We start from the raw sequence: 15,828 nt of genomic DNA on the forward strand, positions 1-15,828 counted from the left end.
CAGGTCACCAAAGGTCTTGGACTATATACCTGGCAGACATCAAAAGGTTCTTAAAGGTGTGAGCCCATGCTCTGTGTGAGCCCAGGCGCTGTGGCTCATGCCTGTAATCCTAGCACTTTGGGAGGCTGAGGTGGGTGGATCACCTGAGGTCAGAAGTTCACGACCAGCCTGGCCAACATGGCAAAACCCCATCTCTACTAAAAATACAAAAATGTAGTCAGGCATGTTGGCAGGCACCTATAATCCCAGCTGGTCAGGAGGCTGAGGCAGGATAATTGCTTGAACCTGGGGGTTGGGGGTGGAGGGTGCAGTGAGCCGAGAATACACCACTTCACTCCAGCCTGGGCTAAAAGAGTGAGACTCTGTGTCAAAAAAAAAAAAAAAAACGTGAGCAGCAGGGTATGACAGGAATGGCCACTGTGGGGACATATGGGGTGATGCCGGTGGGGAGGGTAGACAGCCCAGGCACAGCCTGGCAGAGGGGCAAGGGAGGCCTGAGTTCTGGAGTGCAGCTGAGGAGTGCAGGGCAGAGCAGGCAAAGACCGGGCGACCAGTCATGTCTTGGTCAGGCTGAGCTCAAGGCGTCCGAAACACGTACAGGTGGGAGCAGATGTCCCAGGGGCAGATGGTGATGGGTTTCAGGCCACGCTATCCCAAAATATGATGCACTGGCATTTGAGAAAACAGCAGAAGCAAGAAGGTCTCTCTCATCTTCCCTCTGCCCTTCTCCCTGAAGCAGATCATGAGACCCTTATGTGAGAGGCACCCTCTCTATGTCCAGAGGAAAAAAACATCCTCATCTCTGAAGACACACGGATTTCTTGAGGGAAGAATCTCAACAAACAGGCCTCACTAAGCTCCCCCAGTTTATTACCACCAGATCACACTTCTTTATCCAAACACCTCCACACTACCCACTTTTTTTAACAAACCTACCATAGAAAATAAACAGTTGAGGTTGGGCATGGTGCCTCACGCCTGCCATCCCAGCACTTTGGGAGACCAAGGTGGGTGAATCACTTGAGGTCAGAAATTCAAGATCAGCCTGACCAACATGTTGAAACCCCATTTCTACTCAAAGTACATAAAAATTAGCTGGGTGGTGGTGGGCACGTATAATCCCAGCTACTCGGGAAGCTGAGGCAGGAGAATCACTTGAACCCAGGAGGTGGAAGTTGCAGTGAGCTGAGATTGTGCCACTGCACTCCAGCCTGGGCAACAGAGTGAGACTCTCTCAAAATACACGGGTTCGGCCCATTTCTTGGGATTTTCAATTCCTTATGAAGTCTCCTGTACCATGTAAAACTTATACTAAATTACACTTTTCTCTTGTTAATCTGCATTTTGTTATAGGAACCTCAGCCAAGAACCTAAGGTGAGAAGAAAGATATTTTTCATCTTCTACATTGGCAGTAGGGCCTGGAGATCAGCGGGATGTCTGGGCTGGTCCCAGCAATGTGTGTGGACAGGATACATAGGCGGAGCAGGGGGCGGTGGGGGCGGTGGAAGTGGGGGGGCCGGGGGAGTGGGAAGCCAGAGGCATGAACTATCAACCTGTACCGGCCTGCCACCACTCCCTCTCCGGTGAGTGCCAAGCTCCAAGGAGTCAGGATCAACCCTAATTCAGCACTGCATTTCCAGGGCTCAATAAATATGGCCTCCATGAATGATGCAATGGTGACTACAAATACATAAAAATGTTCCCTCAGGGGCAGAAACTGCAGAGAAGGTAAGAAAGTAACAGGCACAATGGTCCTGTGTGGTTGCTGTTGCTGGAAAGGTGCCTATGAAGCAAGCTTTCAGAAAGAACTAGAAGGCAGAAGCCCAGTCTGGGACCATCTCACCCCAGGTCCACCTATCCCTCAGAGGCCCGGTCTCCCTCTGTAAATGGGGACAATACCCCTCCTGCCTTCTGCTCAGCACTGCTGTGAGGACATATGAGGGTGTGCAGCACTTTTCTATCATAATTACACAGATAATCCACACACTTCATAAAAAGTGGATTTGCATTCTGCTTTTCTCCCTTTCTCTGCCGTAAGTGTTGCTCCAAGTGTGAAAAGCATTTTTCAAGATTCAAAGCACATCCCAATACAAAGCATTTTTACATTAAAGATACCAGACACATGGAGTAAGGGAACTCTGTCTGTCGCTCATGGGCCTCGGTCTTGGTCTCCTCACCTGCACCACAGGGCAACAGATGGCACAGGTGAGATCAGGCAGCCAGCCCTCCTGACTCGTTGCCCTGTTTGAGCTAGTCAGGGTCCACTCTGAGCCTCTCCTATCTGTCTGTGTCAGTGACAGGGCTGAGCTGGTTGAATTCTGGGACCCTTTCTGCTCCATCCCAGCTCCTCCAGGATGTGCTGTGACCCAGAAGACATTCTACTGCCTGACCGGGACACTGAGAGCAAACTGCCACCCTACCTTGGGAGGGCTGAGCTCATCAGGCACAGGAAGCCTGGAGTCAGATCTTCTCCTAGGAGAATGTCCATCCTGCAGCGTGGGCTGGGACTGGTTCCAGGGGAGGTTGGCCCACTGCCTCTCCATGTGGTGGGGCTGAGCTAGGGCTCTGTACTTGACCTCAGCCTCCATCTCCCTGATGTGTAGAGGTCAGCTTTGACTCAGGACACAGGTATCTCTAGGGTGAGGAAGGGACCCTGTGGAGCATTTATTTTCCCACCCACCCTTGCCAGGGATCAAAGTCGACGACATTGTTGGGGCTCAGGTGAGTGCAAGGACAGGTGGCTGGGAGCAGGCCAGATCAGGAAGGTGGAGGAAGGACATCACAGCTGGTCCTCTCCCACTTCTGAGCCTTGGTGGCCCTATCCATCAAATGGGGGCAGGGGTGGCAAACAAGACAGCCAAGTGGCCACCAACCCAGGCTGATACACCTGTTTAGGAACAAGGAATGCATTACACCACAGGCTTCAGCCCCCCGCACCCCTGGGAGGACCTTCCCTCAGATGCCCAGGTTGGGGAAAGGAGCAGGCATTTTGTTTTAAAGTTCCCCAAGGTTCTGTGCTCTGAACACAGTGTGTTCAGAGTGGGTAGACTGAGGCAGGTGGGGTGTTCCAGGGAGGGGAGTCTGAGATTCAAGCAGAATGAGTAAGCACAGGCATTGGGCCAAGTCCCCCAGCACAGGCCATGCAGGGCATGCAGAGCAGAAGGGGAGTTTTATGTTCATTCTTTACTTTTGTCTTTGGAGTAATCCTACAGGGCAGATAATGTTCCAATCTTCTTTGTCCTGATGAGGGAACACAGGTTGGGGGGAAGTAATGTACCCCAGCTATAAGACTAGAAAGTGGCTGAACCTGTATCACTTCCCCCTATGAAGCTCAGCTTCCTCACCTGCAAAATGAGTTCATGACAGAACCTATCTCTCCAGGAACAGGACTGAAGGAAACATAGCAGGTGCCAGGCACTGGCTCACAGCAGGCACACAGCATCCTCAGCACTGATGGCCCCTCCCTGTGCAGCTGACCCACAGATCACACCTACAGGGTTCCCTAAGGCCAGGGCTAGGAAATACCAAATCCTCAGCCAGGGCTTTCTCCAGTCTTGCTTCCCATATCCCCCCTAATAGCCAAGTGAGCTTCTGCTCCTCCATCCACATAACACCCAGCCTTTGCCCTGCTTGAAGGCTACACTGTCCACAAACTCTCCCGTGGGCCACACTGGTAGCTCCATTCTCTGTGGCCTCTGGTTAAGTGCTCACAGCTCCACTGAGGCCCTGCCTCCATCCACTGTGGCCCGGCTGCCACACAACCTGAAACACCAGACTCTCAGCACCCTGAGGACAAGACTAGGTGGGCTTCACCTCTGTTCAGGGTCGAGCAATTAAGAGCTTGGGCTCGGCAAGGTCCACATCACCCGACCAACTGTCAGGCTGGCTGCCCCTTTTGAAAGGGGGCCTGCATGCTTAGGCTGAGGTCTGAGGCCCAGGAGAAGGCCCAAGCCCCAGGAGGAAGTGGCAGGGTTTGTGCCCTTTCATCCAAACACCTGTATCACACACCTGGATCCTGAATCACCTGATTCCTCCCAGCTCAGAGATTCTGGACCTTGACAGAAACCACCTCAGCTGGCCATGCTCATCTGTGACCTAGAGTCACAAGCAGTGTCCTGTGGATGCAAAAGCAAAATCTTACTCAGGGCAGCTGCAGCCCCGCTGCTTCCAGCAGAGTTTGTACTTCAGCCAACAGTGACCTGTGCTCCCATGGACTGTGCCCTCCCACAAGGCAGGGATCAGGGCCCAACACTCCTGCCCCTTTCAGCGCAGAGCAAGTCCTATTGTACTGCAGAGGCTGCACAAGCCTTGAGAGCCAGGCGTGAACCCACAAGGTGCATTTCATCATGAGAGCTGAGTGACAATCTCTGAGCAGGGAGGCTGGTAGCTTTGTCCCATCTCACAGACAGGCAATCACTCAGAGAATGATCACCACTCAACCAAAGCCCAGCATCTCCACCTGAGGCTCCCTTGACACCTTCAAAACAAACTCCGAGGACATGGCACGGTTCTGAGTAAGCCAAGCTTTTACTAAACTACAACAAAAGTCTGGGAGGTTTAAATCCATTCATAAACCTAACAGGCTGTCTCAGATGTAAAGTGGAGATGATCAAACATAACCCTGCCCCTGCAGTTTGAGAGGGTTGATGCTTCAGTGGACGCAGAAGTGCTCCAGGGCTGGTGTTCTGGCTCCTAAGCTCTAGGTGCCTTGGCACCCCCTGGGTCCTAGCTCCCACTCTGCATATTAAGTTCCTAGTAAGTTCATCTCTCATTGAACATCAAATCTCGCATCCAAAAAACTGAGCCATTCCTGGTATTTTTTGAGATGGAGTCTCACTCTGTAGCCCAGGCTGGAGTGCAGTGGTGGAATCTCAGCTCGCTGCAACCTTTGCCTCCTGGGTCAGTGTTCCTCCAGAGTAGCTGGGGTTACAGGCACAGACCACCATGCCCAGATAATTTTTGTAATTTTAGTAGAGACGGGGATTCACCATGTTTGCCAGGCTGGTCTTGAGCTCCTGACCTTGTGATCTGCCCACCTTGGCCTCCCAAAGTGTTGGGATTACAGGCATAAGCCACCATACCTGGCCAAAAATGAGCCCTTCTAAGAAGTTACGATTCCCATCTCTGTGGCCCTCCATGCCCTTCATCTGCTGATCCAGAAAATAATTTTCTCACTTGTTTGCTAAATGTTTACTGAGCACCAGCTCTGTATGCGCCCTATGCCAGGCACCAAGACGACTCAGACTGGGTCATGCCTTCAAGGGCCTTATGTGCTAACTGGGGAGATAGCACACAGACCATGGCAAGGCCACAAGCATCCTGACTGTCCTAATGACATGTACCGGCCACAAGGAGAACACAGGCAGAACAAGACTGTGTGCCTGGGAGTCAGAGAGACTTCCCAGAGAGGCAGCCTTGGAGCTGAGACTTAAAGGAAAACTTACAGAGGCTTGTGGGGCAAAAGAGAAGGGGTGGCCTTCTGGGCAGAGGAAACAGCAGGTGTAAAAGTGCAGTGCTTCAGGCTCTCCCCTGAGCACAGAGCCCCAGCCCCAAGCCATCTGGGTATCCCTGGTATCAAGGAGGAAAGCCTGTACCTGCCGGTCCACCTGTGCAGCGGCGACATTTCTGTGGTGGTTCCTGGGCATCTGTACTTCGTGGAGCCACCCTTGAGGCAAAAGCAAACAGAGGTGTTTGCTCGGAGCTGGCCACCTGCTCCTTCCAGGGCCAGATGCGGCATGCCTGCTGTCCTTAAGGTCCTGCTGGCACCATCTCCCTGCCCCAGGCTTTCCAGAGGGCAGGAACACAGCCAGGAGGAGCTTTGGGAACAAGTACACCTCATTGCCTGCTCTTGCCCAGCCCCTTGCTGCCCGGAGTCTAACGTGGACACCTCAGGGATCCTTGGGCTTCATGGCCTCCAGGCTTGGGGAATGGAGGAGAGTGGGGTCGAGGCCGCCATGATTACACAGCTGTGTGACCAGAGCTCCATGGAGGTCCAGGCCACATCCTCTCAGCACCCATCCATGTGCCCAGGCCTGGCCCTAGAGCTCAGGGAAAGGGGGATGAAGCAGAGAGGTAAGGCAGGACCCCAGGAGCTGCCAAGTGACCCATAGCCTTGGTCAGGAGAGGGCCCATCCTCCAAAGTTCCCCTATGGGAGGCAGAGCCTGCCTCAGGGGGCACAGAATCAATCCCCCAGGCTTTGCCTCAATCTCCGAGCTGCCCAGACTGCTGTTCTAGTGGGGGAGCCAGGTGGGCTTTGGTGGGCCTTCTCCCGTCCCAGCCAGTGCCTAGGTCATGGACCCCAAGGGACCTCCCAGCTTGACCTCTCATAGTTCCACTGACTGGCAAACTCTTAGGGGCCAAAGACCCCACCCCATGCAGCACAGAAGTCGGCTCTAGCAGGCCCAGGGGCAGACCGGCAGGGAGATACAGCCCCATGCCATCATCTCCTCTGTGACCATGGTCAGGGCTCACTTCCTGCCTGGTGGTCACTGCCCAGACCCCGCCCCTCACCACACAGGCATGTGGAAGTCACTACACAGTGTCTCCTTGATGAGGGTCTCTCCCTGCCACGAGACAGCTCTGGAGATCAAGGGGCCCTGGGGCTGAGACCTCAGCCCTAGAACAGCCCAGCAGGAGCTGAAGCTCCCTCAGAAGTGCTCCCAGGCTGCTGCAGTTACTGCCAGGCTGCTGCAGTTACTATTATTGTTACTTTTTTAAAAATTGTACTTTGGGCTCTGGGGTACATGTGCACATCCTGCATCCTGCAGGATTGTTGCATAGGTACATACATGCTATGGTGATTTGCTGTCTCCATCCAACCTTCCCCCACAACCTTCCCACCCCCATCGCCTACATCAGGCATTTCTCCTGGTGTTATCCCTCCCCATCCTTTGTGCCCCTGCCCCACTGCTGTTCCTCCCCTCCCCTCACCTAGCCCTGTGAGTGTTGTTCTTTTCCCTGTGCCTAAGTGTTCTCATTGATCATCACCCACCTATGAGTGAAAACATGCGGTGTTTGGTTTTCAGTTCTTGTGTCAGATTGCTGAGAATGATGCTTTTTAGATTCATCCATGTCTCTACAAAAGACACAAACTCGTCATTTTTTATGGCTGCATAGTACTCCCATCGTATATATGTGCCACATTTTCTTTGTCCAGTCTATCATTGATAGGCATTTGGATTGGTTCCAGGTCTTTGCTATCATAAACAGCACTACAACGAACATACGTGTGCATGTATCTTTATAATAGAATGATTTGTAATCCTTTGGGTATATACCCAGTAATCGGATTGCTGGGTCAAATGGAATTTCTATTCCATTCTAGATCCTTGAGAAATCACCATACTGTCTTCCATAATGGTTGAACTAATTTACACTCCCACGGACAGTGTAAAATGTCCCTATTTCTCCACATCCCCTCCAGCATCTGTTGTCTCCCGATTTCTTAACGATCATCATTCTAACTGGCATGAGATGGTATCTCAGTGTGGTTTTGATTTGCATTTCTCTAATGACCAGTGATGATGAGCATTTTCTCATGTTTGTTGGCCTAATATATGTCTTCTTTTAAAAAGTGTCTGTTCATATCCTTTGCCCACTTTTGAATGAGTTTTTTTCTTGTATAATTGCTTTAGTTCTTTGTAGATTCTGGATATTAGTCCTTTGTCTGATGGGTAGATTGCAAAATTTTTTTCCCATTCTGTTGGCTGCCACTTCACTCTAATGATTTTTTTTTCTGTGCAAAAGCTCTTAAGTTTAATTAGATCCCATTTGTCTATTTTGGCTTTTGTTGCCAGTGCTTTTGGTGTTTTAGTCATGAAGTCCTTACCTGTGCCTATGTCCTGAAAGGTGTGGCCTAAGTTCTCTTCTAGGGTTTTTATGATGTTAGTTTTCATGTTTAAATATTTAATCCATCTGGAGTTAATTTTAGTATAAGGTGTCAGGAAGGGGTCCAGTTTCAGCTTCCTGCATATGGCTAGCCAGTTTTCCCAACACCATTTATTAAACAGGGAATCCTTTCTCCATTGCTTGTTTTTGTCATATTTGTCAAAGATCAGATGGTTGTAGATCTATGGCATTGTTTCTGAGGCCTCTGTTCTGTTCCATTGGTCTGTATCTTTGTTTTGGTGCCAGTACCATGCTGTTTTGATTACTGTGGCCTTGTAGTATAGTTTGAAGTCAGGTGGGGTGATGCCTCCAGCTTTTTTCCTTTTGCTTATGATTGTCTTGGCTATGCGGGCTCTCTTTTGGATCCATATGAAGCTTAAAGTGTTTTTGTCCAGTTCTGTGAAGAAGGTCAATGGTAACTTGATGGGGATAGCATTCAATCTATAAATTACTTTGGGCAGTATCGCCATTTTCACAATATTGATTCTTCCTAACCATGAGCATGGAATGTTTTTCAATCTGTTTGTGTCCTCTCTTATTTCCTTGATCAGTGGTTTATAGTTCTTCTTGAAGAGATCTTTTACATCCTTTGTTAGTTGTATTCCTAGGTTTTTAATTTTCTTTCTAGCAATTGTAAATGGGAGTTCGCTTGTGATTTGGCTGTTTGTCTGTTCTTGGTATATAGGAATGCTTGTGATTTCTACAAATTGATTTTGTATTCTGAGATTTTGCCAAAGTTGCTTATCAGTTTAAGGAAGTTTTGGGCTGAGACAATAGGGTCTTCTAAATACACAATCATGTTGTCTGCAAATAGGAACAATTTGACTTCTTCTTTTCCTAATCGAATGGTGTTTATTTCTTTTTCTTGCCTAATTGCTCTAGCTAGAACTTCCAATACTATATTGAATAGGAGTGGTGAGAGAGGGCATCCTTGTCTAGTGCCAGTTTTTAAAGGAAATGCTTCTAGTTTTTGCCCATTCAGTATGATATTGGTTGTGGGTTTGTCGTAAATAGCATTTATTATTTTGAGATATGTTCCATCGATACCTAGTTTATTGAGAATTTTTACCATAAAGGGCTGTTTAATTTTGTTGAAGGCCTTCTCTGCATCTATTGAGATAATCATGTGGTTTTTGTCTTTGGTTCTGTTTATATGGTGGATTATGTTTATAGATTTGCATATGTTGAACCAGCCTTGCATCCCCAGAATGAAACCTACTTGATCATGGTAAATAAACTTTTGATGTGCTTTTGGATTTGGTTTGCCAGTATTTTATTGAAGATTTTTGCATCAATGTTCATAATGGATATTGACCTGTAGTTTTCTTTTGCAGTTATGTCTCTGCCAGGTTTTGATATCAGGATGATGTTGGTCTCATAGAAAGAGTTAGGGAGGATTCCTTCTTTTTGTATTGTTTGGAATAGTTTCAACAGGAATAGTACCAGCTCCTCTTTGTATGTCTGGTAGAATTTGGCTGTGAACCCATCTGGACTTGGACTTTTTTAGGTTGGTAGGCTATTAATTGCTGCCTTGACTTCAACCCTTGTTATTGGTCTATTCAGGGTTTCAACTTCTTCCTGGCTCAGTCCTGGGAGTGTGCAAGTGTTCAGCAATTTATCTATTTCTTCCAGATTTGCTGATTTATGTGCATAGAGCTATTTGTAGAAATCTCTGATGGTAGTTTGTATTTCTGAGGAATTCATGGTGATCTCCCCTTTATCATTTTTTATTGCGTCTATTTGATTCTTCTCTTTTCTTTTTTATTAGTTTAGCTAGTGGTCTATTTTGTTGATCTTTTTAAAAAAACAGATCCTGGATTTATTGATTTTTTTGAAGGGTTTTTTGTGTCTCTACTTCCTTCAGTTCTGCTCTGATCTTAGTTATTTCCTGTCTTCTGCTTGCTTTTGAGTTTTTTGATCTTGCTCCTCTAGCTCTTTCAATTTTGACAATAGGGTGTTAATTTTAGATCTTTCCTTGTTTTTCATGTGGGCATTTATTGCTATAAATTTCCCTCTAGACACTGCTTTAAATGTGTCCCATAGATTCTAGTATGTTGTGTCTTCATTCTTGTTGGTTTCAAAGAACATTTTTATTTCTGCCTTCATTTCACTGTTTAGTCAACATTCAGGAGCAAGTTGTTCAATTTCCATGAGATTCTGCAGTTTTGAGTGCTTTTCTTAGTCCTGAGTTCTAATTTGATTGCGCTGTGGTCTGAGAAACTGTTTGTGATGATTTTCATTCTTTTGAGTTTGCGGAGAAGTGATTTACTTCCAATTATGTGGTCAATTTTGGAGTAAGTGTGACATGGAGCTTAGAAGAATGTGTGCTCTGTGGATTTGGGGTGGAGTGTTCTGTAAATGTCTATTAGGTCCTCTTGGTCCAGATCTGTGTTCAAGTCCTGGATATCCTTGTTAATTTTCTGTCTCGCTGATCTGTCCAATATTGTCAGTGGAGTGTTAAAGTCTCCTACAATTATTGTGCAGGAATCTAAGTCTCTTTGTAGGTCGTTAAGAACTTGCTTTATGTATCCAGATGCTCCTGCATTGGGTGCATATGTATTTAGGATAGTTTGCTCTTCTTGTTGGATTGATCCTTTTACCATTATGTAATGTCCTTCTTTGACTCTTTTGATATTTGTTCGTTTAAAGTCCGTTTTATCAGAGACTAGGATTGCTAACCCTGCCTTTTTTCTTTCTCTCTCTTTTTCTCAATTTGCTTGGTAAATCTTCTTCCATCCCTTTATTTTGAGTCTATGTGAGTCTTTGCACATGAGTTGGGTTTCCTGAATACAGCACACTGATGGGTCTTGACTTTTTATCCAGTTTGCCAGTCTGTGTTTTTTGATTGGGGCATTTAGACCATTTACATTCAGCATTAATATTGTTATGTTTGAATTTGATCCTGCCATTTTGTTACTGGCTGGCTGTTTTGCCCATTAGTTGTTGCAGTTTCTTCATTGCATCATTGTCATTTACCATTTGGTACATTTTTGCAGTGTCTGCTACTTGTTGTTCCTTTCCATGTTTAGTACTTCCTTCAGGAGCAGGAAAGGGAGACGGAGCTGGTAGGTGTGCTTCTTGGATGGCCCACAGGAGTGATAGAAAAATCAACATGGCTTTGACAAAGCACTAAAACAGCAGTAAGATGTCAGTTTTTCATGTGAGATTAGCAGGCATTAGGATGCTGGACAATGTTGGTGAGTGTGGGGACATTGAAACCCTCATGCATTGCTGTAGGAGTTGTGACTGATTCCACTGTCTGAATAGCAATCCAGCATAAGGTACACTTTTACCTTATTACCCAGCAGATCCACCTCCAAGTATATGTTCCAGAGAAAGTTTCAGGGCATTAATAAAACTGTCTGAGTATGCTCACTGCAGTGTTATTGGTGATGGTGGAGTTGGGACTAGGCAGGTTTTCATTTCTGGGAGACTAAAGAAAAAAATATGGGGGGTGCACGTCATGAAGGTACCAGCCAGCAGTGCCAGCAGTGAGAAGCAATAAATTAGACACACACAGAGCAATGTAGGCAGATCTAATATAAGTATTTACTGAAAAGAGTAAGAAATGGAATGAGATATATGCCACAGCACCATTTTTGTAAATGTAAAATACATACAAAACAATACATGATTTTCAGAAATACTATTAACAAAAAATACACTTCAATACATTACGATGACTGCCTGAAGGAAGAAGGGAAGAAGAGAGGAGTGTGGGAATGAAAGGGAGTCGATGCTCACATAAGACGAGAGGTACCGGTGGTCATAGTGAACAAAAGAACATGATAAACTGAATCTGCATTTGAGGCCCAAAGGGAAACAGAAGAAGAAAAAGCCATGAGCACTAGGAGAAGTTAGATAGAGCCAGTCACCTCCCAGGTTAGCAAAATTCCTGGCTGCACGGGTTGGTCAGGACCATGGAGAGCTGCTCCACATCCCAGCTCAACTGGAGGCTCTGCTCTGTTCCCTCCTGCTTTTCTCTTTCGTGTTCCCTTTTCCTCCAACTGACTCTTTTCTCTATTTTTCTTTCCAGTGTCTTCTCTGCCACCTTCTCCTCAGACCTCCCACCTCCCTTGTCCACTTTGCTCCCTTTTCTTCTTGGGAGAGCCTCAGCCCCTGAGCTCTCCACTCCAAAAGGGCTTCCGCTTGCTCCCCTGGTTTCCTTCCTAGTGCCTCTTCCCTTCCCCACTCCATTTCCACCTCTCCCTCCCTCCTCCAACCCCATCAGCAGCTCAGCTCTCAAGTCCCCACTGTCCTCCCTGCCCCGCTCTGCCCCATTCCCCACTGCACCCTGAACTATCTGATGTTAACACTCTTCTCTCTTCCTCACAGCTGGCAGGACCACAGGTTTGAGCTGTTTCTCTGTCACTTCCCACATCTCTTCTCTGCCTCACTCCATTGCCTTCCTCCATGCCCACTGCACCCTCGCTACACTTCCTGTCCTGTAAGGCCCAGGCCTTGGCCGTGGCCCAGCCTTTGCAGACTCAATGCAGCTGCCCTCTCCACATCCTCGCTCCCCAGCCTAGGGGACAGGGAGCGAGATTATGAAGAGGAGGAGGAAGAATAGGAGGCCCAGGGTAAGGGACTGCCCCCTGGCTGGGGACCCATGGAGGACAGCAGCCCAGGAGGGGGATATGCCAAGGGGTAAGGGAATTCCAGAGACCCCAGTGCCTGAGAGGAAGAGGAGGTCTCACTCTGGGATGAAGCCAATGAAAGGAGAAGCCACCAGTCCCTCTAACAGGTAGGAACAAGAAAAGTCTTAGGAAAGCCAATCAGACTAGGTTGTTCCTGTTTCAGCCCATGCTTCTCTGATTTGGGGAGCAGGCAGGGACTCTGCGAGACAGTGGGTAGTACAGAAGGAAGCCCCTAGCTAGGACTGTCATGGAACAAATGCTCCTGTCACTTTCTAGGACTGGCTTCAGGAAAGTCGCTCCAGGATAAAAAATGTTAATTAAAAAAAAGTTTGTAAAGGTGGGGAAACTGAGGCCAGAGAAGGAGGCAGACCTGCCCAGTGCCACACAGGGTGGTATTGAACAGTGGTTAGTATATGCGCTATGCTAGCAACAGATATTTGGTTTGACCAGGTGCGGTGCTTCATACCTGTAATCACAGCACTTTGGGAGGCCAAGGCAGGTGGGTCATTTGAGGTCAGGACTTTGAGACCATCCTGGCCAATATTGTGAAACCCCATCTCTACTAAAAATACAAAAAAAAAAAAAAAAAAAAGTAGTTGGGCATGGCGGTACATGCCTGTAATCCCAGCTACTAGGGAGGCTGAGGAAGAAGAATCACTTGAACCCAGAAGACAGAGGTTGTAGTGAGCCAAGATCACACCACTGTACTCCAACCTGGGAAACAGAGTGAGACTTTGCCAAAAAAAAAAAAAAAAGTTTTGGTTGAAGTCTGCGTCTATCACTTATCCGCCCAATGACTTTGAGCAAGTGACTTCTGTAAGTCTATTTTTTCCTCTGCAAAACAGGATTAATAATAAGTAAACACCCCTTCTTTTTCTCCTAGATGTCTACCAAGAAGGACAGCCTCCTCCACGACCCACTTCCCCCATACTTGTCTCAGAATAAACACACATGTCCCTTCTGTCTGTTGTTCCTGCTGATACAGTGTGGAGACAGCCTAGGAGCTGAGGATGAGCATCATTATAAGAAACAAGGGGAAGTGGCGAGGTTCTGGAATCTCTCCAGTTCTTCCACTTCTTGGTCTAAGTTGCCATATAAAGATAGGGTAAGTACTCCTTTGTCTTCTGCTCTCCCTGCTTCCCCTAAGCACACAGGCCCAGAGTGCACCCTAGTGGCACTATCAGAGTATCTCCCACTTATTCTTTGACCCCCAAACTCCACCCAGGCTCCACATCTCAGAATGTCCGTGCTAAGTCCCTCTTGTCACTCTGTCTCCTCTTTGAGGTCCTGCAGGAGAAAACTCTCCCAGGGCTGAGTTCGAAGCAGCATTGTGCCTTTATCATGTGCTTTGCTTTTTTATCTGTGTCTAGTGTCTCATCTGCAGTGATTGAGCAGTTCTTCTTTGCCGTGCCCACTAGGGAGCTCAGAGTGGTCAGACCATCTCAAGTGACCTTGCACAGGCTTAGGCCTTACATCTTGCTTCCCACCCCTCAGCTTCCATCTTCCTGCCAACCAATTTTTTCTTTACCCTGGTTTTTTGATGAATCTTATTATAATTTATATATTCTTGTCAGCTGTATCAAATCTCTTTTGTGGAATAAGGCAGGACATAAATAATAATCTAGTCCTTTTTCACACCAAAGGCCCCATTTATGAAGACTTTCCCTTCAAGGGTCTTTCATTTGGAAAGATTTATGTCTCCTGAACAACCAGCATTTATTAATTCTCTATATGTCATCCTACTTTTTATTAATTAGACATAACTGCCATTTAGAACTTCCAGTTGTCATGTCATGATCCATGAGATAAACAATGAAACCATGCTGAGCTGGTCATTTTTCAACCAAAAGCGAAGAAATGTGCCCTTTCTTTTGCTCTGGGCAGCTTTGTCCTGGGTCAGTGTATGATTTCAATGAGGTTTTTGAGATCTTGGACTTAGCACAACGGAGTTCAGGAGACTGAGGCTTAGAGAGGTGAGGTGGCATGTCCAGGTTCTGGGCAGGTTAGTAACAGAGTAGACCCTGGTGGCCAACCCCTACCCTATCCGCCATGTCATCCTGCCTGCATGTCCCCCATTTTCAGGTACCCTATTGGATGAATGGTGTTGTTTCGGGACACCCAGAGTTCTTGTGTTTAGGATAGCAGAGAGAGCGAGACTGATACAGGACAAAGGATGGCTGTGGCCTCTGTGCTTGGGTCTCCCTGTCCCCTAAACCTCAGCATGCAATGAATGGGACTGGAAGGACACAGGCAGCTCCTGGGAAAATGGTCACCCTGGGAAGGCTTGAAGCATGTGGCTCTCAGGCTGGACCGTCAGTGGACAATGGCTTTAGCTTGGGTTGGGGAGGAGATAAGAGGGACAACAGCTAGCAGAAGCCCGGATTCCAGCCGTGAAGACAGGTGCTCCTGGCCGGTGCTGGAAGGTGTGAGGATGTTGAGCTACCGCAGGAGAAAGGGCGAGGGCTCCAGGAGCCTCCCTCCCCATGTCCCGCTGCAGGAGATCCCGCTGCGCTCCAACATGTACAAGGTCAACGCCACGGACAAAGACGAGGGCCTCAACCGGGCATTGCGCTACAGCTTCCTGAAGACGATGGGCAGCCGGGACTGGGAGTTCTTCACCATCGACCCAATCAGCGGCTTCATCCAGACTGCACAGCGCCTGGATGGCGAGACCCAGGCAGTATACAGCGTAAGGGCGGGGCCCGGCGCGGGCTTCCTTCTGGGCTAGGGTCCCGCACCTCTCCTAATGGAAAGTCTCCAGGGGACCTGGCCACCGAGAAGTCCCAAGCCATCCCCCACTCGCAGTCTTCACCTCTGACTGCGCTCTTCCGCTCCTAGCTCATCTTGGTGGCCAGTGACCTGGACAAGCCAGTGCCATACAAGACTATGCAGCCGCTGCAGGGGGCCCATAGATGACAATGAATCCCTCTTCGTAAGGCCTCTAGTATTGAGGCCTGTATTGAGCGATACTGAGCACTATTTCAAGACACTACCCATTGATTCAAAAAAAAAAAAAAAAAAAAACAGACCAAAATGCCTGACTCATGGAACTGATACCCTTGTTTTTGCCTGCCCACACACGCGTGTACACACACACACACACACACACGAAGAATGAAGATAAGCTCTGATTTTTTTTTTTTTTTTTGAGACGGAGTCTTGCTTCTTTGCCCAGGTTGGAGTACAGTGACATCTCAGCTCACTGCAACTTCCACCTCCTAGGTTCAAGTAATTCTTCTGCCTCAGCCTCCCAAGTAGCCCGCCGCTTAGACTGGGTAAGTTTTGTATTTTTAGTAGACACA

The 15,828-nt window shown here is 47.8% G+C and overlaps 1 protein-coding gene across 11 annotated transcripts in view; it reads right to left on the minus strand.

The window, feature by feature from the left end:
• Positions 1 to 11,416: 11,416 nt before the first annotated feature.
• The window catches only part of LOC144578627 (aladin-like), a 40,799-nt gene continuing 36,387 nt past the window's right edge, over positions 11,417 to 15,828 (minus strand). For all 11 annotated transcript variants that reach the window (XR_013524809.1, XR_013524805.1, XR_013524803.1 and 8 more), the window contains one exon: positions 11,417 to 15,185. Coding sequence is in view for 2 of the 11 variants with exons in the window: in XM_078345282.1 (XP_078201408.1) it covers positions 15,166 to 15,185 (20 nt within the window). In the remaining 9 variants the exon portion in view is untranslated. The remainder of the gene's footprint in view (positions 15,186 to 15,828) is intronic.

This window comes from Callithrix jacchus, chromosome 12 (genome assembly GCF_049354715.1).
Source record: "Callithrix jacchus isolate 240 chromosome 12, calJac240_pri, whole genome shotgun sequence".
Taxonomy (NCBI): Eukaryota; Metazoa; Chordata; class Mammalia; order Primates; family Cebidae; genus Callithrix; species Callithrix jacchus.